Source organism: Microcebus murinus, chromosome 26 (assembly GCF_040939455.1).
Source record: "Microcebus murinus isolate Inina chromosome 26, M.murinus_Inina_mat1.0, whole genome shotgun sequence".
Classification (NCBI taxonomy): domain Eukaryota; kingdom Metazoa; phylum Chordata; class Mammalia; order Primates; family Cheirogaleidae; genus Microcebus; species Microcebus murinus.
Window position 1 is genome coordinate 16,126,402 of NC_134129.1, and position 24,735 is coordinate 16,151,136.

Below are 24,735 nucleotides of genomic sequence, written 5' to 3' on the forward strand. Positions count from 1 at the left end.
ATTTAAACTAAATCCCATGCAAAGGTTGAGTTTCAAATTTTTTGACCAACCCGTGGTCATGTTGCCTTTGTATGTGTACTCCATGAATCACATTTGCCTTACAAAGAAATGCCAAGAACACATGTCCCTCTGGTCATGTTCTCTGCCACGGAAGCCCACATCTGGCTTTTTTCCTATGTGATTTCAGGGAATCATTATTGCAGAGAAGCCACAACTGTTTAATATCTGACCAGCTTTACATATGTTGAGCCCTAACCTCAACTTACTCAGCAGCCTGGGTTTGCCAGGCCCAGTGTGGGACATTAAGAGTCAGGCTCTTTTAGAGGAAAAAAACCATAAGGAGACAGAAGCCCACAAATACAGCACGATGCATTTATCTGGGCAACTTTGCACAGTTTTGTTTTTCTGCATTGTCGATTTCTTAAGCGTTTTGAGCATGCTGACCGGAATAACTATATCAAAGAGATAGCTTTTAGTTTTATTTTTTATTTTTATTTATTTTGAGACAGAGTCTTACTTTGTTGCCCAGGCTAGAGGGAGTGCTGTGGCGTCAGCCTAGCTCACAGCAACCTCCAACTCCTGGGCTCAAGCGATCCTCCTGCCTCAGCCTCCCGAGTAGCTGGGACTACAGGCATGTACCGCCATGCCCGGCTCATTTTTTCTATATATTTTTAGTTGGCCAATTAATTTCTATTTTTTAGTAGAAATGGAGGTCTTGCTCTTGGTCAGGCTGGTCTCGAACTCCTAACCTTGAGCTGTCCTCCTGCTTCAGCCTCCCAGAGTGCTAGGATTACAGGCGTGAGCCACCATGCCCGGCTCATTTTTTCTATATATATATTTTTTAGTTGGCCAATTAATTTCTATTTATAGTAGAGACGGGGGCCTCGCTCTTGTTCAGGCTGGTTTCGAACTCCTGACCTCGAGCAATCTGCCTACCTCGGCCTCCCAGAGTGCTAGGATTCTAGGCGTGAGCCACCAAGCCTGGCCAGAGACAGCTTTTTGGAACTGTCTCATATCATAGCTAAGATAACAGAACACAGAAGTCATGGATCAAAGATTCGACACACTGGGCAACAAATAATTCTCAGTACCTTGAGGTTTGGAGGGTCCCACACACACCTGCCCAGGAATGAACACGAGAAGCGTTGATTGTCAAAGACGTGCCTATTTTGTGATGCTTCCGTCTATCTGCAATTCTGGACCAGTGAGTTTATATTTACTTAGTTGTTCAAATATATACAATCAATCAATGGTGAAAAGTAATTGTGAATTTCAAATTCGAGATCCTTCTGGTGCCTATTTTGTCCTGGGCAACCCCCGGACTTGATGCAGAAGCTGAAAATATTCAAAGCATTTGGAGACGTGATCAGAGGGGCTTTTATTAATATTAGACATATGTGTGATTGTTTTTTTCCTACTGTGAATTAATATTTAAATGAGAAGTTAGTTCATCAAAGAACACATGACAACCAGGCTCTTCAAACTTTTTTTTTTTTTTTTTTTTACAATGTGATAGGTTTTTTAGATGGAGCCAGAAAGCAAATAACGGACTACTCACGTTGTCTACGTTTGTTCTAAATGTGTGATTCTAGCTCATGAGTTCTGCATACCTGGAAAAAGGCAGAACTTTCGTGGTAATTTAAACATTCGAGTCCCCTGGTGCCATTAAGAATTGCCAGTGAAGGCCGGGCGCGGTGGCTCACGCCTGTAATCCTAGCTCTCTGGGAGGCTGAGGCAGGAGGATCGCTCAAGGTCAAGAGTTCGAAACCAGCCTGAGCAAGGGCGAGATCCCGTCTCTACTATAAATAGAAAGAAATTAATTGGCCAACTAAAACTATATATATATATACACACACACACAAATATATATGTGTGTATGTATATAGTTTATATATTAATATATACATTAATTTATATTAATATATTTATATATATATATATATAAAAAAAAAATTAGCCGGGCATGGTGGCGCATGCCTGTAGTCCCAGCTACTCGGGAGGCTGAGGTAGGAGGATCGCTTGAGCCCAGGAGTTGGAGGTTGCTGTGAGCTAGGCTGACGCCATGGCACTCTAGCCTGGGCAACAAAAGTGAGACTCTGAGCCGGGCGCGGTGGCTCACGCCTGTAATCCTAGCTCTTGGGAGGCTGAGGCGGGAGGATCGATCAAGGTCAGGAGTTCAAAACCAGCCTGAGCAAGAGCGAGACCCCGTCTCTACTATAAATACAAAGAAATTAATTGGCCAACTGATATATATATAAAAAATTAGCCGGGCATGGTGGCGCATGCCTGTAGTCCCAGCTACTTGGGAGGCTGAGGCAGAAGGATTGCTTGAGCCAGGAGTTTGAGGTTGCTGTGAGCTAGCCTGACGCCACGGCACTCACTCTAGCCTGGGCAACAAAGCGAGACTCTGTCTCAAAAAAAAAAAAAAAAAGTGAGACTCTGTCTCAAAAAAAAAAAAAAAGTTAGTAACGAAGATAACTTTATAAACGCCTCATGGTTTCATAGAGCCCAGAGCCCATCCTCTACGCTTGTATAAAGTGGCAAAATGGGAGTTCCCTCAGTGAGTTACTCAGGGCAGCTGTTTTATCAGGAAAAAGAACCCTACTCTTGCCAGTCAGACCAGAACTCGTCTTTGGGGTCCAATTCTGTGCGTGTGCACACACACCCAAGTTTGTCAGAGTGAGTCCAGAATTCACCAAGTTTCCAAGATGACTTGAAAACACTAAATATTGAAGAAACTGGAAATAATTGACCAGGAAAGGAGAAAGAGCTTTGGGAGCCCAGTGAGGGAGATCTTCAACTAGGGCTGTCACGTGCACGCTGATTTGGGGTTGCCCTGCAGGGCGTCACTAGACCCATGGGCAGGCAGGAGCATGGCAAAAGTAAGCTCCACCTAAGGACAAGCTTTCTAATTAGTGGTATCTAAAATCGGCCTGTGCTGCCCCGGGACACAGTGAGCTTCCTGTCACTGGGGGCACTGAAGCATGAGCCGGGTGACAGCAAGGCCAGGGCCTTGCCGGGGAACTGGACCCTAGGCTCAGAGAAAACGCTGGATTGGATGATGCCTGCCGTCTCTTGCATATCTGCGACTTCCTGATTGTGCAGGAGCGCAGTGGCCCACCGCGCCCCAAGGCTGTCGTGAGCACAGGGCGGATGAACTGAGGATGACACTCGAAGAGCCGCTGGGAGGGGGATCTAGCACGGGCAGATCCCACTCAGCTAGAAATAAGCATCCCACAAAGACACGCCGAGAATCGGGTAAAGACACACTGACTTTCTGAGGTCCTTGGAAAAGAAAAACCATTGGAGAAATGTAGGATAATTTTTTTTTTTTTTTTTAAAAAGAGATGATCGGCCCGGCACGGTGGCTCATGCCTGTAATCCTAGCACTCTGGGAGGCCGAGGCAGGAGGATCGCTCAAGGTCAGGAGTTCAAGACCAGCCTGAGCAAGAGTGAGACCCCCGTCTTTACTAAAAATAGACAGAAATTAATTGGCCAACTAAAAATATATAGAGAAAAAATGAGCCGGGCATGGTGGCGCATGCCTGTAGTCCCAGCTACTCGGGAGGCTGAGGCAGGAGGATGGCTTGAGCCCAGGAGTTGGAGGTTGCTGTGAGCGAGGCTGACGCCACGACACTCACTCTAGCCTGGGCAACAAAACGAGGCTTTGTCTCAAAAGTAAAATAAAGTAAAATAAAAATAAAGAGAGATGATCATTAAAATCTCATCCTAGTGATGAAATGCTACAGAGACAAGCTCTATAAGCAGATTATGTGTTTTGTTTTATTTTTGTTGTTGTTTGTTTGTTTATTTTGAGACAGAGTCTCACTCAGTTGCCCAGCCTACAGTGCCGTGGTGTCAGCCTAGCTCACAGCAACCTCAATCTCCTGGGCTCAAGCGATCCTCCTGTCTCAGCCTCCCCAGTAGCTGGGACTACAGGCATGCACCACCAAGCCTGGCTAACTTTTTCTATATATTTTTAGTTGGCCAATTAATTTTGTTCCATATTTAGTAGAGACAGGGTCTCGCTCTTGCTCAGGCTGGTTTCGAACTCTTGACCTTGAGCGATCCCCCCTCTCCCCCTCGTCTCGGCCTCCTGGAGTGCTAGGATGACAGGCGTGAGCCACCATGCCCGGCCCAGGGAATGTATTTCCAAGTAAATTGATACCAGAGTTATTTATTGAAGTGTTATTCCTGCCACCAACTTAATCCGAAAGCCAGTGAGAAATTTGTGCTCAAAAGTGTGAATTAAATAGTCCTTGTGGGTTGCTCCTTGGCAATTTGGATTTTGCCTGGCAAGTTGATTCCATGCATAAGTGTGAAGTCTTCTCGATTCTTAGGAGCTGCTTCTATCAAGTGGCAGCTCCTTGTCCAACATGAACTTGAGAAAATACACAAACCTAGACAAAAAGCACCCTGCTCAGATCCTTTCAAACACCGGAATTTCCCCTAAGATCAGAGAGCAAATTTGAGCTCAGTCATTGAGGTTTTGACCTGAATGTTTGCTGTTTCTTATCTTTTAGTAGTTCTGGCTTCAGAAAGTTCCCGAAAGATAACCTTATAATTAGGATGATGAGGGAGGTTTTAAAGAAAAAGAAAGTGACATAGTTATTACAAAACACTCTTCCAGGAATTGCATTTAGTTGGCTAATATCCTTGTTCTTCAGGTCAGCTTTTTGCACGATTGCTTCCTGGGCTCGTTATTCTTGCTGTGTCCTGACACAGGCTTTATATGCGATGGGAAACACCAGGGACTTGAAGACAGGACCTGGAACAAAGGTGCACGGCATGTTAGCCGTGGCTGGGTAGATGGGCACGATGGCCAGGCCATGTGCAAAGGACATGACCGCAGACTCCAGCCGCCTTGCTGGGCTCTGTTTGGAAGGCTTTTCCAATTTGTGTGAAATGAATCCACTCACCTGGGTGACTGTCCATGACGGTCGTGATGTTGCGACAGACACTGCCCTTCAACAGTTGTCTTTAAAAATTCATCTAGGCCAGGTGCGGTGGCTCACGCCTGACGTCTTAGCACTCTGGGAGGCCGAGGCGGGAGGATCGCTCAAGGTTGGGAGTTTGAAACCAGCCTGAGCAAGAGCGAGACCCCATCTCTACTATAAATAGAAATTAATTGGCCAATTGAAAATATATAGAGAAAAAATGAGCCAGGCATGGTGGCGCATGCCTGTAGTCCCAGCTACTCAGGAGGCTGAGGCAGGAGGATCGCTTGAGGCCAGGAGTCTGAGGTTGCTGTGAGCTAGGCTGGCAGCACGGCACTCACTCTAGCCTGGGCAGAGTGAGACTGTCTCAAAAATAAACAAATAAATAAAGTGAGAAATGTGAGAAAAGAAAAAAATATATATAGAGAGAGAAAATCAGCCAGGCATGGTGGCGCATGCCTGTAGTCCCAGCTACTCGGGAGGCTGAGGCAGGAGGATCGCTTGAGGCCAGGAGTCTGAGGTTGCTGTGAGCGAGGCTGACACCACGGCACTCTAGCCTGGGCAACAGAGTGAGATCTGTCTCAAAAAAAATTCATCTAATTTACAGCCACTCAGTTGGTGACTTCTAAGTTTCAAGAGAGTGCAGAGAAGAGCTGTATTTGTTAATATAAGAGTGCAAAGTCATGCAGATTGGGGCTGGTTAGTGTTATACAATTGTAAGGATGTCGTTTCATCGGTGGGATCTTTTTGCTTAAGGTTTGAAAAACAAGGTCCTCGTTCCTGAGAGTTGGAAGTGACTTATGTTCTTGTGGAAGGAAGAGGCAGGGGGGGGGGCTCAGTCCGTTCAGGCTGCCATAACGAAACGCACTGTGCTTGGGTGGCTGATAAACAGCAGAAATGCATTTGCCACAGTTCTGGGGCTGGGAAGTCTAAAATCAGGATGCTGGCAGATTGGGCCTCTGGTTGTGGAGGGGCTTTCTCAAAGAGCCAGCTTGCACCTCACACGGGGGAGGGGCAAACGAGTCCCCTAGGGCCTCTTTTATAAAGGCCCTGATCCCATTATGGTCTGATCAGCTCCCAAACGCCCCACCTCCAACCACGTGTTGAGGTTAGGCTCTCGACATGTGAATTTTATTTTATTTTTTAGAGACAGAGTTTCGCTTTGTCGCCCAGGCTACAGTGAGTGCCGTGGCGTCAGCCTAGCTCACAGCAACCTCCAACTCCTGGGCTCAAGCGATCCTCCTGCCTCAGCCTCCCGAGTAGCTGGGACTACAGGCATGCGCCACCACGCCCGGCTCATTTTTTCTATATATATTAGTTGGCCAATTGATTTCTATTTATAGTAGAGACGGGGTCTCGCTCTTGCTCAGGCTGGTCTTGAACTCCTGACCTTGAGCGATCCTCCTGCCTCGGCCTCCTAGAGTGCTAGCATGACAGGCGTGAGCCACCGCGCCCGGCCTCAACATGTGAATTTTAGAACACACGTGTTCGGACAATAGCAGGCAGGAGACAAATATCTCCACTCCCACTGCCTGGGCCAGTAGAGAAGAGCATGGGTTGTCCCCGCCCCCCTTCCATGCCCCGACTTTCCTATGATCCCATGACCGAGCTGTGAAGGAAGGTGACAGGCAGATCAGTGTCCATCTTTGCTGCAGTAGAGCGTGGGCAAGGGCTGGGATGAAGAGAGAACCTCCCCGGGCCTTCCTACTTCTGCGTCTTCCTTGTCCCCAAACCTGGTCCTCTTTGGGGACTTCTGCAGTCAAACCTGGCCATGCCTCATTCGTGATCAGCTTTGACCAGAGTGATAGATGAAGTCACTTGGCTACTTCAGCCAGGGCCATCAGGGAGCCTTGCTTATTGTACGTCGCACAAGTCCAAGGTCCCGTCTGTCTGCCCTGCAGCTCTGAAATCTCACTGCTGAGCAGTTCTGGAATGAATTGCTGGATGCCCCACACTGTCGGACACACGAGAAACCGACTTGTGGCAGAAACCAACTCGTGAATTTACTGTACGGACTGGGCCTTTCTCCAGTGAAGCATTACAGTTGCCCCTTTTGGATGCTCTGAGTATCGAAACTTAACGGAGGACTAGCAAGCACAAAATTAGTGGTGGTCACATGAAAGATAAAGATTCAAAGCGAAGGACTTGGATCAGGCCGTATTAAATTTTTTTTTTTTTGATGGGGTCTTGCTCTGCTGCCCAGGCTGGTCTCAAACTCCTGGCCGCAAGTGATCTTCCTGCCCCAGCTTCCCCAGTCTCTGGGATTACAAGCGTGAGCCACCATGCTCAGCCTGTCAGGCTATGTTGCAACCTAACAAACCATTGTAACAGCATCTACGTTTCGTTTTGTTTTGTTTTGTTTAATTTTTATTTTTATTTTATATTTTTCTTTCTGTTTTTTAGTTTAAAAAAGAACAATAGCCTATAAAACACCTGTGTTTCTAAAGTGTTCAACCTTTGCAATACCCGAACGCGTGTGACTGTTGGATTTATGATTTCTCTTCCTGGGGTGTCAGGGTTGCTGCCAATAATTTTCTTTTTCTGTACCGATGACCTTTGACCTTAAACCTTCGCTCTGGGCTGCTACTGCACACTGTGTAGCTCATTCCACCCAGGAAGGCCTTCGAGGCTTGTGTGCAGTGCAGCCGTTCATTGCAAATTAATTAGAAGTATCTAATGATGTCTTTTCAAAGACTGGAATGAACTAGAGTTCCAGGGGTCCTCAAACTTCTTAAACAGGGGGCCAGGTCACTGTCCCCCAGACCGGTGGAGAGTGCGCACTGTGGGCCCGGGACGAGTCGGCTGCTAAGCAGGACAGGCAGCGGCGGCAAAAACACCTGCCAGGCCGGATAAATGTCCTCGGAGGGCCGCAGTTTGAGGACGCGTGGCCTAGACCTTCCCTAGATTTTCTCTTGGAGCAATGTTCACTACCTGGTTTAAATAAAAGAAATAACTCTCATACTTTTAAATATGGAAATATTAAATAAAGGAAATAAATTTAAATTTAAATATTTTAAATATTTTAAATTTAAATATTTTATATTTAAATATTTTAAATTTATATAATATTTATATAATATAATATATATTTATATTTTATGTTTATATATGTATATATTTATATTTTAATATTTGTATAATATAATATAAATCAATATATTTATATTTAAATATATTTAAATATGTTTGGATATTTAAATAAATACTTAATATTTGATATTTAAATTATATTAAATGTTATGTTTATTATATTAAATATTTAAATAAATATTTAAATCTTAAATTTAAGTATTTTAAATTTAAATGTAAAATATTAAATAAAGGAAATAACTCTCATACTTTTACCGAATTACAAGATGAGCACTGGCATACACATGACTAGAAACTGTGTTTTTCCATTAAAACAAAAAAAAAGCTACGACTGAAGTCCCGCCCCATAAGGCCGGGTGCCGGGTGCCGGGCGCCGGGGGTGGGAGTGGCTGACGCCCGTGTCGTCCCACCCAGGCCAGCGAGAGACGCGTCCACCTCGTCGTGTCACGCCAGGTCCGACAGCAGAGCCCCGACGTCTTGGAGGAACTCGGCTGGGACGGCAGCGGTGGCCAGTGCCCGGGGCCCGTGCCGGGGAGCAGCACCCCCAAGGTGAGGCCCAGCCGGGCACGCCCGTGCTCCTGCGAGGAGCAGCTGCTGGGAAAGGCTGCTTGCTCTGACGTGTCCGAGGGTCACCTCTGGACTTTGTCACTTCGACACTGTGACTTGTAAAAGTAATGTCCCAAAGTCCCATCTTCCAGACTTGGTGAGGCCGGGCGCGGTGGCTCACGCCTGTCATCCTAGCACTCTGGGAGGCCGAGACAGGAGGATCGCTCAAGGTCAGGAGTTCGAGACCAGCCTGAGCAAGAGTGAGACCCTGTCTCTACTAAAAATAGAAAGAAATTAATTGGCCAACTAAAAACATATAGAAAAAATTAGCCGGGCATGGTGGCGCATGCCTGTAGTCCCAGCTACTGGGGAGGCTGAGGCAGGAGGATCGCTTGAGCCCAGGAGTTGGAGGTTGCTGTGAGCGAGGCTGACGCCACGGCACTCACTCTAGCCGGGGCAACAGAATGAGACTGTCTCTCAAAAAAAAAAAAAAAAAAAGTAAGTTCTTTATTTTAAAAATTCAATCCAGGTAGCGTTGCTGAAGAAAAAGAAATGAAAAAAATATTTTAAAAAAATGCAAGGCAAATATGAAATATAAATGTTTTATCGTTCGAGTGATAAATAAACAGATGTCCTTGACATTTTTTAATCAGCTTTGAATTATTTCATCATAAATTTTGTTTTTAAGCATTAGGGAACATTCCAAGGTGTCCAAAGTCAGGAAGCAGGGGCGTGGGGAGGAAAGACAGATGGAAACAGATGATCTCTGTCGTGTCTAACTCTGCTCCTCCCCAGCCACATTTGGGCAACTCCGGGGTGAACTGCCCAGGGGGACGTGGGTTTTTCCATTGCTAACGCGAGTCTCTCGGGGGAGAGAATAAATGGCCGTGGGAGACACGGGTCATATTTGTGGTCCTCCAGTCATTCTGTTGAGTCTCTCGGGGCCCAACTAAACATCTCTTTGCTTGCACAAGCCTGTCTGCTAAGCACTGGGGAAGGTGTGAAAGAGGGCAGTGCAAACAATACAGTTACTTTTTTTTTTTGACTTAGAAAAAATTCCTGATATTCACAAATGGTAAGAATTTTTTTTTTTTTTTACTACTTTCTTTTTTTTTTTTTAAATTAATTAATTTTTTTTGAGACAGAGTCTCGCTGTGTTGCCCAGGCTACAGTGAATGCCGTGGCGTCAGCCTAGCTCACTGCAACCTCAATCTCCTGGGCTCAAGCGATCCTCCTGCCTCAGCCTCCCGAGTAGCTAGGACTACAGGCATGCGCCACCATGCCCGGCTGATTTTGTTTTTCTATGTATATTAGTTGGCCAATTAATTTCTTTCTGTTTATAGTAGAGAAGGGGGTCTCGCTCTTGCTCAGGCTGGTTTCGAACTCCTGACCTCGAGCAGTCCTCCCGCCTCAGCCTCCCAGAGTGCTGGGATTACAGGCGTGAGCCACCATGCCCAGCCGGTAAGAATTTTTTTTGAAGTGCTGACTCACTACTATCAGGATTAAATGACTCACTTGAAAAATTTTGGGTTCGGTTCACTTCGCATGCTTAAGATTTTCCTTTTGTAGCTTTGCACGGTGGCAATATCATAGCCAAGGAGGTTTATCCTGAGGTGCAATTATTGCTAATTAATCTTTTCCCAATACTCCTCCATGACAACCTGAAATATAGTCCGTGTCGGCAATTATTGACAGCCTCTATGGAGACCGAATTAAAAAAAAAAAAAGATTTTGTTTTTTTTTTTCTTTTGAGACAGAGTCTCACTCTGTCGCCCAGGCTAGAGTGCCATGGCATCAGCCTAGCTCACAGCAACCTCCAACTCCTGGGCTCAAGTGATCCTCCTGCCTCAGCCTCCCGAGTTGCTGGGACTACAGGCATGCACCACCATGCCTGGCTAATTTTTTCTATGTACTTTTAGTTGGCCAATTAATTTCTTTTTTTTAGTAGAGATGAGGTCTCACTCTTGCTCAGGCTGGTTTCAAACTCCTGACCTCGAGCAATCCACCCACCTCGGCCTCCCAGAGCGCTGGGATTACAGGCGTGAGCCGCCGCGCCCGGCCAAGGTTTCCCTTTTGAACTGTGAACTTTCTGCGAGTTAGTCTATGGAATGTGAGCTGATGTGACCCTATAATGGCAGGGGGTGGATAAAAGGAGGGTTTTCTCCCTGTGTCTTTTTCCCTGTGATTTCAGGGACCGCCGTCCTATCGATTCGGTTTACATAATTTGTGCAGCCTCGGCGGTTTCTGCACGTAGAAAACACGAAGCCCGCGTGTGAATACGTGTGCCCTGTTTTTCTGTCTGTGCCTTCAGCCCCTCCGTCCTGCAGTCGGGTGTCGTGAGAAGGTGGTGAGTGTACGGAAAGAGCCCGATGAGTCTCTCGGCATGACCGTGTCAGGGGGAGCGTCCCACAGGGAGTGGGACTTGCCTATCTACGTCATCAGCGTCGAGCCCGGAGGAGTCATTAGCAGAGACGGAAGAATCAAAACAGGTAAAAAAAAAAAAAAAAAAGTAAAAGGACTTGAGGCGCTGGGGTGGCAGCGTAGTAAGAGAAACTACACCTCGCCATGTTAGGTGACCGTTTCCCACATTAGCGAGAGGATGTGAGGAGCAATCTGGCAAGGACGTCTGTTAACCGTTGACCATGATTGGTTCGAACATAGTTGCTAGACCGGGTTTCACTCCTGTTAGTTCCTGTAGGTCGATGCGGATCTACTTGCCTGCTACTAGCGCTAGAAACCTCCAGACTATCCCAGTAAGGAACAGGGAACTGCTGCCGTTACCAGCAAGTCGCCTCTATTAAATGGCATAACTTGACTGAATTCACTATTCTAAGTGATTCTTCGCTGGGTTGATCCGGCGACAAAGAAATTCCTGAATCGGTCCATTTCATGGGTTGGGTAGGAGAGGTCATTTGATAGATGTGATTCGGTGAACATTTACTAAGTGAAAGAACCATGCCAGGTACTTCCCCATTGGCGGAAATTGTCGCAGTACTTTAATCTTAACGTGTTCTGGGCTACTTCGAGTAAAAAGGAAGGCGATATCAAATTTCCCTCTACAAATATATATTCTTGGTAACATTGTCGATTCGCACAAAGGGATGGCTCATATGGATGACGGATTGTGCTACATCAAGGCCCACATTCAAGGGACAAAATTGTGAAATTTCCAAAGTACGATTTCTCAGCCGGAGGAGCCGCAGGGGCTGGTGTGTTTTGAAGGGGGTTCGTCAGCCCAGCTGATGGGTCAGAAACTCCTTTCTCATGTCTCCCCTCTCATCGTTTTTGCTCCTGCTGTGATTATTCTCCATCCAAAAGATGACGTGCAAAGGGAGGCAGAAAAACAGGAAGAAGATAAAAGAATAAAATATTGGCGTAGAGGAGATATGTATTTTAATTTCTCTTGCTTTTCTGCAAGCACCCAGTTGCAGAGTGATGAGGGCAAACAAAGTGACTTGTTAGCAACAAAAACACGAGCTAGTAGAGGATCTTATGACACGATGTGTGGAAATGGCCCTACACGTATGTAGGTGCTTAACCAATGCTAGCTCTTTTCGCCTTTGTAATGAGTAGGGACGTTAGCTCTTCTTTCTACCTCTTTTAAGAGCACAGTTCCAAGCCCATTTTTCCTAACGACTGTAGACTCCTCTGCCAGACACTCTGGTGGGTAGTTAGTCGCTTATTCATTCATTCAATCCGTATTTATTGGGTGTCTACTGTATATCAGGCTCCGTGCAGGGCCTGGAGCTCTCGCCAAGAGCTTCCCCTTTGTGCTAAAAACAGGAAACAAACAAACAAAAAGGAGTGAAAAAGTAGGTTTTCTTTGATCAAATAGTGAGCAAGGCTTATCTATCTTCCTCCCTCCCTCCCTTCCCCAAACAGGACTTATCAGAGCCTTGGCATGCCCACATTGTTTGCCGTTTGCTCTGTGAAAACCCAGCTTCATGTCCAACACGAGGGGCTGGTGACGCCACCCCCCCCTTGCCCTCTCCCTGTCCCCATATGCCACTCAGTCCGGCCCCTTGCCCTTTAAGTAGAAGTCCCTGTTTGTATTCTCGCTAAGGCTGGCTTCTGCTTTTCTGGCCACCAGGTGACATTTTGTTGAACGTGAATGGGGTCGAGCTAACGGAGGTCAGCCGGAGCGAGGCGGTGGCGTTGTTGAAAAGCACTTCGTCCTCGGTGGTCCTCAAAGCCTTGGAGGTCACGGAGCGCGAGCCCCAGGCGGACTGCGGCAGCCCGGCCACCCTGGACTCCAACCACAACGTGACTCCACCTAGCGACTGGTCCCCGTCCTGGGTCATGTGGCTGGAATTACCACGGTGAGTCCCAGCGTGTGACATCCCCGTGGGAGGAGACGATTGCATTCCTCAAACCCGCTCTCTCACTCTCTCGGGCTGATTCACGGCACTAGCGTCTTAATGAGCCCCAGTCTTGGCTGTTGGGAATGTTTGAAGTGATTCTGTTTTCCCGTTTGTAACTGGAAATGCGTGCAGAAATCCTATTGCAGGGACGGAAGCCTGGGTGCAGAAACACCAGTAGTAGGTATTCACGTGGAGGGGCTCACAGGGCTGCCCTGGACAGCTGTGCAGGTTGTGCATGCAGCAAGGAGCTCAAAGGACAGGGAGCGGGGCAGAAACCCAGCCTGCGTTTACACAGCCTGGAGGTGAGCTGTACCTGGCTGTACATAGAACAGTACAACAGAACACATGGCCTTCATCCAGATGTGTAAGCATCTGCCAGCTGGGGACATTTCTCAGATATCTGTCCTTAGTTGTCCACTCCTGAAAAGTTCTCTTGTTATAAAAATCCAGAAAGCAGGCTGGGTGCAGTGGCTCACGCCTGTTAATCTAGCACTCTGGGAGGCCAAGGCAGGAGGATCGTTTGAGCTCAGGAGTTTGAAACCAGCCTGAGCAAGAGCGAGACCCCGGCTCTACTAAAAATAGAAAGAAATTAGCCAAACAACTAAAATTAGAAAAAATTAGCAGGCATGGTGGTACATGCCTGTAGTCCCAGCTACTCGGGAGGCTGAGGCAGGAGGATCGCTTGAGCCCAGGAGTTTGAGGTTGCTGACGCTAAACACTCTAGCCTGGGCAAAAGAGTAAGACTCTGTCTCAAAAAAAAAAAAAAATCCAGGAAACTGCTGGGTTGTCATTTTAGCGTGGTTATAAGGGTCAGCCTTGCTTAAATGGCTATCTACAGAAATTAAATATTCAAAGAACAGATAAATTGGTGTTTGCTTACCTGCATCAGAGCATAAACTATTGGCCTTCAAAAGACTACCTTGCCATTACAATTCCAGATGCATAATTTAAATGTTTAACTATTAGAGTCACTGAAGATGAGATACTAGCATAGGATTAAATATGAAAAAATGGAAGCAAGGTGTCTGGTTTTAGGACATTTTTCTTGAGGGTGGAGGTAGGTTGGTCTCTTTTTGTAATTTCAACTGAGATTTTTATTTTTGAAATACCTGCCTCAAATATAAACGGACTTAGGTACCTTTTTGAGTCTTTACAGGTTGATGAATTATTCTAAAAATCGGTCCATATTGTAAAAATCCTGAAACAGTTGAAAGCTGAGCATCCAGGCAGTTGGCTCTCGGGTTTGCACTAACTCACTCGTGCCTTTCTTCTCTGCCAAACTGAGCCCAGGCGAGCCCTGCTAGCAGCCAGCCAACACTGTGTCGCCTGTTCCCATGTAGAAGGGGCAGAGTGGCCATGAGAGTGGCCGTTCACTGAGACCCCGGGCTCTACTGGCATGGTCTGTGGGAGTACTCTCTTCCACCTTCTCTCTCTGCAGCCCTTGGCTGCTCTCTCATATATAGCAACTCTTTGTTTTCTTTAAGATGGAGTTTGCATTTGTTTCTAAGTCTCCTAGCTGCTTTTACAGTAATTCTTAAAAGCAGCAGGAGAGGCCGGGCGTGGTGGCTCACGCCTATAATCCTAGCAATCTGGGAGGCCGAGGCGGAAGGATTGCTTGAGATCAGGAGTTCGAAACCAGCCTGAGCAAGAACGAGACCCCCATCTCTACTAAAATTAGAAAGAAACGAATTGGCCAACTAAAAATATATAGAAAAACATTAGCTGGGCCTGGTGGTACATGCCTGTAGTCCCAGCTACTCAGGAGGCTGAGGCAGGAGGATTGGTTGAGGCCAGGAATTTGAGGTTGCTGTGAGCTAGGCTGACGCCACGGCACTCACTCTAGCCTAGGCAACAGAGTGAGACTCTTGTCTCAAAAAAATAATAATAATAAATAAAAGCAGAAGGGAAAACACCAGCTTCCCTCTGCCATTTTGAAACTGGAAGTCTGTCCACCCTGGAATTTTCTAGAAGTCCCTAGTCCCCTCTGTCAGGCCCTCAGGTGGTCTCAGGATGTGACCCCCAGCTGTCATCTGCCCACATTTCCAATCTCGGCTGCTCAGAGCTTCAAGGCCCTGTTTCTTCTCCCTGCTGATGCGCCAGTATCTGGCACGAGCGATGCTCTGAGACTTTTAAGCCACGTGTCCCACCTGGGTGACAGTCATTGTCCCTGGATTGCTAGAGATCTAGGCTACAGATTCTTTCTGAATTCACAGAAATGTCTCTCTAAGTGACAACTCTGCTTAGTCGAACGTTTTCCCCGTTCGCATAACAGATTTCAAGGAAAGCGACTCGCCGTAGTGTACCAGGCGGCCGGTGGCCTCATGTTCTCCACCGAGGAAGAAAAGTGACACGCCACGTCAGCAGGTGTAGGCACAGGGAATCGTGTGACTGTGTTCTCAGGTGCAGAGCCACACAGGGAGGACTCATGCGAAGAGGGCCGTGCTGAGCCCGGAGTGTGTGTTTGGAACCGGTGGAGGGTCAGATGCAGGCAGGGGCAGAGAGAGCGAAAGAAGGTTCTAGAAGACAGTGCAAATGTGCGTTGTCAACCGTGCGTGTGTGTGTGTGCTGGAGTGACCCTAGGTGGCAGCTCCAGGCGTCGTCTCTCAGCTGGACAAATTATCAGGGGCCCCATTAGATCGGAGGGGATTCAGAAAACACTGAGGACCTTCTGCTCTGTTCTTTGCTGGCTCTAGGGTCCAACATTCCACATCTGGAAGTCTTTCCAAACCTGCTCTCATCTGGACTAGTGGGAGAGTAATGCACGTTCACTCCTTTCTCCTCTTGCCTAAGAACTTAACCTTTTACTCTCCTGAAACTATTTCTGTTGTTGTTTTTGGTTTTTTATTTAAAATTTATAATTATTAATTATATCTTTTTTATTTTTTTACAGCTCCCTGAAATTTCAGAGCAAAGGTGGTTGTTGTTTTTGGTTTTTGTTTTTATTTTTTTGAGACAGTCTCACTCTGTTGCCCGGGCTAGAGTGAGTGCCGTGGCGTCAGCCTAGATCACAGCAACCTCAGACTCCTGGGCTTAAGCCATCTTCCTGCCTCAGCCTCCCGAGTAGCTGGGACTACAGGCATGCGCCACCATGCCCGGCTGATTTTTCTTCTATATATTTTTTTAGCTGGCCAATTAATTTCTTTCTATTTTTAGTAGAGTCGGGGTCTCGCTCTTGCTCAGGCTGGTTTCGAACTCGTGACCTCGAGCAATCCTCCTGCCTCAGCCTCCCAAAGTGCTAGGATTGCAGGGCTGAGCCACCACACCTGGCCTCTATTTCTCTTTATCAAGTAGTAACGTCTGGATCTTTCCTCTGTTAACTCTCTAAAGAATAGCCAGCACCCCCCTGGGCGCTGGCTCAGTCTTTTACAACTAGCACAGCTCAGCTCTCACCTAAAATTAACATCAGAAGAGAACTTGCCAAGGAAGTATCAAAAATAAGTTTCAATTATACAAAATAAACAACTACAGATATTCTGGCTTTATATGCCTTTTTAAAACCAGGGGGATGCCGTGGTCAGATTAGGGAGTGGGTCCCAGTACATCTCGTCCTGGTTTCACAGCTGTTTTCTGCTGTGACTTGCATTTTCCAGGATGCCTGAACTCTTGATTTGCCTGAGAGAATCCAGTTTGAGACACTGTACATAATCTGGGACATATGATATACAGTGGGTGCTAAGGAAAAGTGGAAGCCAGAGAATAAACAAAGACCTACTTGGATGGTGGTTTGTCTTAAGAATACTTCAAAATATTTTAGGTCAGCAGATGTGGTGGCTCACACCTGTAATCCTAGCTCTCTGGGAGGCCGAGGCAGGAGGATCATTTGAGGTCAGGAGTTTGGGACCAGCCTGAGCAAGAGCGAGACCCCGTCTCTACTAAAAATAGAAACAAATTAGCTGGACAACTAAAAATATATAGAAAAAATGAGCCGGGCGTGGTGGCGCATGCCTGTAGTCCCAGCTACTCTGGAGGCTGAGGCGGGAGGATTACTTGAGCCCAGGGATTTGAGGTTGCTGTGAGCGAGGCTGACGCCACGGCACTCTAGCCCGGGGAACAGAGTGAGATAAGACTCTTGTCTCAAAAACAAAACAAAACAAAGAATACTCCAAAATATTTTAAAAGGAAAAGTTTTATTAGATAGATTGGCATACCACACTTGAATAGAATTTCAAGACTAAGAGGCTATAAAAGTATATGATGGACAAAGCACTGGAAGAGAAACTTAAGATGTCATTTCTAGTTCTGGACCCATCACCGATTAGCTGAAGCCCTTGTTACTTCCTCTTTTTGTTCTGCTGCTGCTTTAGGATAAGTCTCTTTCAGTTAATATTCTGTTTTCTACTAAATTTCAAAAATTCCAGGTTGTCTTTGCCTGAAGTACCCTGCCATGCTTCAGCTGGGTGGCTACTTCTTGCTATTCAGTCGTGGGCTCGATGTCTCTTATTTAGAGGTATCTCTTAACCTCCTAGCCCGAAGCAGGCGTTCAGTTCAGATGGAATCGGCAATCTGTTGGGATGGGGCCCCAAGAACATGATCTGGAAGGATTAGAGGTGAAGATCCAGAGTCAGATGCCTGAAAGGGACATTAAGGGGTAGCAATGGGTAATGACACACTAAGGATAAGAACCACTAGGAAGAAATCTAGCTAAGACAATTTTTAATTTATCCTCTAGTTGAGGCAGGATCTTATTCCAAAACTTTCTTTTTATTATTTTTAGAGATAGTCTCACTCTATTGCCCGGGCTGGAGCGTAGTGGCGAGATCACAGCTCACTACAACCTCTAACTCCTGGGCTCAAGCGATCCTCCTGCCTCAGCCTCCTAAGTAGCTGGGACTACAGGCATATACGCCACTGTGCCCGGCTAATTTTTAAAAATTTTTTTTGTAGAGACAGGCTTGCCGTGTTGCCCAGGTTAGTTTTGAACTCCTGGGCTCAGGCGATCCTCCCTTCTCAGCCTCCCAAAGTGCTAGGATTATATAGGTGTGAGCCATAGCACCCAGCCCAAACTTTCTTCTTTAATAACTCTTTTAAAAGAAATGTGTTAATATTTCTTTTGTTATCTTTCACATCTTCAAAAGTTGTCTAGAGCGATGGGCAACAGATTAGCGCTGACCCACAAACTATCATTGGTCTACAGTGAGGATAGAAATTGAGATTATTTAGAAACTTTTATAGCCATTTGACATTGCTTCATCTTGTTGAATAGGAAGTTGTTGAATTTGCACGGTGGGTGTTATGTTGTGTGAGTTGCATACGTCTCAGTCACAATAGGACCTTTGTTACAATCTATGATACTTTAAGGATAACTTTTTAGCTGTAACCAAAATATGTATAAAAATCTGAGATTGTAAGATGGCTTTTTAAAGGCTATTTTTATGATCATCTAAATTTTTAATCAAACCTGCTTTCAACATATGGTTTTAACATTATTAGCTAAATTAGGGAAGTAAATATCCCATTTCTGGATGGTGCATCAGTTTTTGTCAAGGTAGAATACACCTTTTCTGAAAACAATTGAAATGATTTCAAAAAAGGACTTTTTTCAAAAAAATGATAAAGTTCATGCCTCTTTTACTCACCTATGAAGCTTAGTTTTGCAGCTGTCATTGCTGAGGAAGTAGTAATTCTTTTTCCTTTTATGTCCTTGACTATATTTTTTAAATGCAATAAAAATGTGGGTTATTTTCATATGCCTTTTTGAGATTTCATTTTTCTAGAAATTCATTTTTTAAGTATTAGTCTGCACTCAACTGGAAATAAAAAAAGTGGTCCCTCACCACAGACTGAGAGGCATGTGATGATCTAGAAGCTGCAGGGAATTCTAAGTTAATCACAGTAGGAAGCTCTAAATGACTCGCTAGAATCTATTAAGTTAATGGTCATGGTTACGTGTAAATCAGGCCCGAGAAGTTAAGCCTTCTGAACACAGGACTTAGCAAAATAATAGGGGATTGTTTGTGAAAGGACGAATACTGGTTATAGATTTAATTTTCTGCTTTCAGGAAGAGGTCAAAACACCCTACACATCCTCTGTCTTTCCAACCTCTGCTATTCTAACACCATTATAATAGCAATGAAACGTTTTAAAGAATTCACATCAGGAAGAAATAGGATCTCATGACTGCCCTTGGTTGATGCCCTCATTTTATTTTCTAATGCTAAACAGTGTTTTTGTCAAGGAAAGAGTCGATGTTTTCTTAGTATTCCTCAGACCTACCTAGCTCAAGGTCAGGTAGTGTTCTCAAATGTTTACTGAAACGGGCATGTAAAGGGATATATGGAAAGTTTAGAAAAACTTTAGCTTCTTGACAGCTTGAGACTTCACCACTCTTAAGACACCTGTAATTTTCTTATAGGGAAAAATCACCAAACTCCCCGCTATTCCTTATGCCATGACAGATCATCTTCGATCAGGCCTAAATTTAGAGAATGAGTTCAGAATAGGGGAAAAAGCTCACATTTACATTGAGTTCAAAGTCACTTAGTATCTCAAAGGTCACTGATCAAAAACAGCTGCCACGTTTTGCAGTGGGGAGTGAAATAATTCAACTTAGGAAAAAAGTCCATCAGTCCCAACTAACCAAGGTCTGACTTTGAAAGAGTTTAACATACTGAGTTCTCAATGCTACAGTCAAGTTACTCAACACAACTCAAGGAAAACACTTTAAATGACAGAAAACTGGTGGCATCTCTACTTGCATGGATGTTGCAGGAAGTGCCTAGTGCATGGTGTACACTCAATAAACATCTGCTGGAACATAATCCAAGCAGATACCTCTCTTCAGTACCAAGAGGCCAGGAAAATAGACATGTGACTTATTATTAGGTTGAAAAATTTTATGCTGGAACACGCCAAGTTTTTTGACAGTTACGTTCATAGCTTGCCCATATGAAATGAAATATCCATTAAGAGTCAATTTTTAAGGTCTGGGATACTTAATGGAAAAAACACAATGGTTAAAAGAATGAGAAACACCGACAGTTTCAAGTATTGCTTTATGCAATCATTAATATTAATATATTTGAAAGACTCACAACTAGGAAATATTAAGACAGGTATTTGGTCATGACCTTGGATATTTACCTCCTTTCTCCAAAAGATGGGGCACACAGCCAATTACCTATTTTGTACATGAGCAGTCAGTGAACTATTATGTAAAATGTGGTACCTGACATACCACAGCTCCTAGCAGATGAATTCACTACTGGCATCAAGATTTACTGTGAAATACAGCAGATAAATATTTTACCATAAAAAATGAATTTTTTTTTTTTTTTACCTAACGAAATCGATACTTTTCATCCATCATTTCGGTGACAGAAACAATGTTATAAATGATGTATGTGTATGCCAACAAATACAAAACTGGGTAGAGCTGAATTTTAGCACTACATTTTAAAGGTATGTGCCAAACAAACCCTAAAGTTTTATTTCAAGCGAGAGCAACATCATGAAGAAAGTTACGTTGCGTTGATTAGCAAAGTCAGTAACAAACGTAATGGCCAACTTCATCACTTAACATTTTACAAGAGACTTTTTATTGTTTTTTTTTTTTAAAAAAAAAGGCAGTTAAAGAATATTTTAAGGTACAGTACATAAACAAAACAGCCATATCTTGATTTTCACCAACATGCTCATTTCCTTTCGAACTAGCCCGTGGACCACAGCTACCCACGTGGTTGGTGGGCAAGGGTAAACTCCAGCTCCCAGCACACCTGGGGTAACTGTCACCTTTACCTGCTCGTGAACACTGATCCATTGGCCACTGGATAAAGAATTTCTTCAGTCTCATTTTGGACTTCAGTTGAGGATTCTACTCGTTTACAGAACTGTGGTCTTTCCTTCTCCCATTCCTTTTATAACTTCCCACTCGGCTTACTGCCAGTTTGGTTTTCTTCCTTTGTGAATTGCAAGCTTCACGTGCACACCTCGATTTCTACTCACTTTATGCCCGCATGCTTCTCTCTAGCCTATCAAAATGCAGAACTAGGTATAAACTACTATTTTTCAAAGGTCAAGAAAACTTCCACAAATTAGGCTTAGATGTGAACTTTTTTCATTAAGATCATTTATTCAGAGGATTTTTGCCTTCATTTAAATTATTTGACTACAAGTAAAATGTGACATCAGTAAGTATGTTTGAATCTGGTTCATCAGTAAGGATTTATGCATATCCAGCATTTTTCCTCACACAATTATTAAGTTGTCTTTAAGCCGAAATTATCTTTCCCCGGATTTTTAAAGGGTTTTCAGCTATGGGAAACTGATTTAATTACAAAAAGTCAGCTAATAGCACAAAGGTCACCAAGCTATGATACGATTTTGATTTTGAATGGGACCCATTCAGTGCTACTTAACCTTAAAAAAAAAAAAAAAAAAGCCAATAAAAGGAATGGGAGATGAATCACAATAATTATTCACTAATAGTGAAACTGTGCATATACACTGATTACATTCTATTTCAGGTACTTGTATAACTGCAAAGATGTTATATTGCGAAGAAACACAGCTGGAAGTCTGGGCTTCTGCATTGTAGGCGGTTATGAAGAATACAACGGGGACCAACCTTTTTTTATCAAATCCATTGTGGAAGGAACACCAGCATACAATGATGGAAGAATTAGGTAATAATGACTAGTTAACAAAAATTTACATCCAAACATTCTATCTTACAAAAATTTGGCCCCAGTTGAAATAAGGCATGTGTTTATTGTATTTTTGTCAATTGCTAAGAAATCCAAAACAGTTACACACACTCTTGGTCTCATAGTGCAAACTTCCTATACTTTTAGCGTCCCTCCTCACTCACACCAGCTGAATGGATAGTGAGTTTGGAGAAACTGAGGAGAGGAAATCTCTAAATTAGAAGAAGAAATGTAATTTAAATGGACAGATGTAGCAAAAACTGGTATCACCAAAATAAGCTTTCATTAATTTCAGCTATGGATTAAAATATGAATCATCTTTTGTGTTTTTTAGATGTGGTGATATTCTTCTGGCTGTCAACGGGCGAAGTACCTCAGGAATGATCCATGCTAGCTTGGCAAGGATGCTGAAAGAACTTAAAGGAAGAATAACTCTCACTATTGTTTCTTGGCCTGGCACTTTTTTATAGAATCAATGACAGGTCAGAAAAAACACAGAAAAATCACAAATAGGCTAAGCTGAAACAATATATTTATCTCGCCCATTTTTATATTTAAAGAACACATTGTAAAAATGTCAGGAAAAGTGTGGTCTGATGGAAGCCAGTCACACCTCAGAAAATGATTCTGCAAAAATAAAAACGAATAGATTTCATTCACAGTGGAGGATTTCTCATTACTCCACGACTTTACGTTTATAATTTTCTATTCGATAAAAAGCCCTTCAACAGCTAAAATGATTTGTATGACCCACTGAATTCAAATCAGTTTAAACATTTGGTATATGTTGAGGTCTGCAAAGGGTGAATTATCAATATTTTTAAATTTAAAGCCAAAAGGTTTTTTTAAATGCATTGCTGAGAAACGTTCCTTTCATCAAATAATAAATATTTTCCAAAAATTACAGTTGTCTTTTAGTATGTGATATTAATATTTACTGTTACCACCATTTAAAAGATCCTAGTTTGTTGCCCTCACTGACAAATATCTCCTAAGGTTAGCCCTAAAAATGCTCAGGGAATTACAAACTTGTTTTCTTAGAAATGACTAATCTAAATCTTGTTCTTTTCTACAACAGTAACTGTATAAAAACTCCATGTGCTGTCCTACCACTGAGCCTTGGAAAACGCAGCAAGAAAGGCCAAATCCACTTGACCCTGGCTTGTGTAGACGGCCACGAGCGCTTCCAATTTGTATTACAGTATGAGTATCTGAACGTGTGCCTGCCATGAACTACACTAAAAGGGCAAGTTATTTTACAGCGGCTGCCCAAATGCCTTATAGATTTCATTAATTTGGATATAAAAGTACCCAATTTAGTTTCCCCGCGAACCCAAATTTAGAGCACTGAAAGCCTGCTGTCAAAAAGTTGTGATAGCAAAAATGCACATGAGTCCTTTACTAAGCAAGAGTTTCACAGCAGTGATGATAAATACTAGTTTTCATCTCAAGACTCAGGGGCCCTTCGATGCCTTCTGCAGAGCAACCTCTTGGGAGACTGGTTAACAAGAAACTGGCCGAGGGGAAGCCTTGACCATTATCAGGTACTGTGTGTGTGTTTACATAGCTAAACACAGCCCTTTACATTCCCTAAGTGACTCATTCACATTACTTTCTTGGATATAGAGTCATTGCTGTATTTTTAAATATTACAAGACAAAGATTTTTAACTTAACATGAAAAATTCACTTTTATTTTGGGGGAAAAAAAAGTTAACTTTTCATACTAACAGAACAAGATTAAAGGTAAATTTCTTAAACATTATCCAGAAAAATAACAAGATTTATAGCATCTATGTGTCTGGTTCCAATATACACGAAAGGCCGAGACCGTGCCTATTCTGCAGGGGCAGCCTCCGTGCTCTCCTGCTCGGGGGCCGGCTCGCTGCCAGCTTCTTTTCCTTCTTTGCTCCTTTTAGATTTTTTGTGCTTGTGTCTTCTGTGACTGTCTCCTTCTTCACTTTCATGGCGACGTCTGCTATTACTGAAAAAGAAGAAGAAAAGGTGTGTTGTTTAAAAATGTTTACATCATTAGCGACAAATCAACCCACTATAAGCAAATTCTCAATATAACTCGGGGGTTAAAATAAGTCATGCTTTATCGCAAACAGTCTGGGGAGTAATCAGTAGTTACGCGACTTCAATACAGATTATATTTATAAACAGGGTCATCTTCACTGATATTATCCCAGATTCCCAGTGCCTGTCTCTGTTATTCGGAAAGACGACTTATGAATTAGAAACTGAAGTGCTATATCAGAACAGCAAATACTTTATAGGGTTGATTTTTTGGCAAACAGCATTAAATTTTAATACTAATTTTTTTGAGACTAAGGCCCTAAATCTTCTTTAAACCAAACATTGCTTTAATAACATTTACTATTAAAGACTGCTTCAAAAAGACTGCTTCGTAGGCCAAAATTTCCCCTCTCAATGAGATAATGTTAAGTCAGAATCTCATTTGCTACTTTTGGTTGGGGGGTATTGACCTCTGCGGTGCGGCGCTCACGGTCCGCATGATAGTCTGTGCTGTGCATTGACGACCGATCCATTTTGCTCTTGTGTGATGAGGAAAGCCTGAAAGCTTGTTTTACTTTACAGGCAGCTTTCCTTGTCATGGAACATATACATACGTTTTTATTACATTATTTTTAAGTGTTCACAATTTTATTTTGATAAATGAAAAATTAGAAATCTTTATTGAAGTCTCATGAGGAACCATCTACTTCCATAGTTACATGTTCCTAATTGGAAGGTTCAGAGTATGTTCTACTGGTTCTTTGGAAATGTTTGCTTTTACTTCCTGAAGTTAAATGAATTTCTCTCCCAGCTTTAAACGGATTCACTACGTTATTAAGTACAAACCTCCGGGACGACTTGTGCCTGGTCTCCTCCTTCTCTCTGTGTCGCCGTTCTCTGTGCCGCTCCTCCTTCTCCCGACTGGCTCTGTGCCGCTCGTAGCCTCTTTCTGCATACTCCCTGTATCTGTAGCGCTCCTCGTCGCTGAAATTGAAATTAGAAACAAGTGTTCTTGACAACAGGACAGTCAACTTGAAATGCTGTCAAACTGTACAAGTACAAGGAGATGTGATCCGAAGTCCCAACCAAGGCCCCATGTTAGCTTCTTGTACAGACAGGTGGGGAATCAATATTCGTTGA

At 43.8% G+C, this 24,735-nt stretch overlaps 2 protein-coding genes and 1 non-coding gene across 26 annotated transcripts in view; 2 read left to right on the top strand and 1 right to left on the bottom strand.

Moving 5' to 3' along the window:
- LNX1 (ligand of numb-protein X 1) overlaps positions 1 to 22,474 on the top strand; it is a 163,349-nt gene extending 140,875 nt beyond the window's left edge. For 3 of the 4 annotated variants that reach the window (XM_075997763.1, XM_075997764.1, XM_075997765.1), the window contains 5 exons: positions 8,442 to 8,576; positions 10,885 to 11,062; positions 12,664 to 12,892; positions 21,398 to 21,556; positions 21,912 to 22,474. In XM_075997763.1, the coding sequence (XP_075853878.1) occupies positions 8,442 to 8,576; positions 10,885 to 11,062; positions 12,664 to 12,892; positions 21,398 to 21,556; positions 21,912 to 22,047 (837 nt within the window). In that variant the 3' untranslated portion in view covers positions 22,048 to 22,474. The remainder of the gene's footprint in view (positions 1 to 8,441; positions 8,577 to 10,884; positions 11,063 to 12,663; positions 12,893 to 21,397; positions 21,557 to 21,911) is intronic. The other variant, XM_075997767.1, reaches the window with a different exon arrangement.
- LOC142864754 (U4 spliceosomal RNA) lies at positions 10,141 to 10,280 on the top strand. The gene has a single exon (XR_012915101.1). It is a non-coding gene; the product is annotated as a U4 spliceosomal RNA (small nuclear RNA).
- Positions 22,475 to 23,240: 766 nt separating the features above from the next.
- The window catches only part of FIP1L1 (factor interacting with PAPOLA and CPSF1), a 71,219-nt gene continuing 69,724 nt past the window's right edge, over positions 23,241 to 24,735 (bottom strand). For all 21 annotated transcript variants that reach the window (XM_075997772.1, XM_075997769.1, XM_075997790.1 and 18 more), the window contains 2 exons: positions 24,442 to 24,579; positions 23,241 to 23,560 (listed from right to left, as the gene is read on the bottom strand). In XM_075997772.1, the coding sequence (XP_075853887.1) occupies positions 23,413 to 23,560; positions 24,442 to 24,579 (286 nt within the window). In that variant the 3' untranslated portion in view covers positions 23,241 to 23,412. The remainder of the gene's footprint in view (positions 23,561 to 24,441; positions 24,580 to 24,735) is intronic.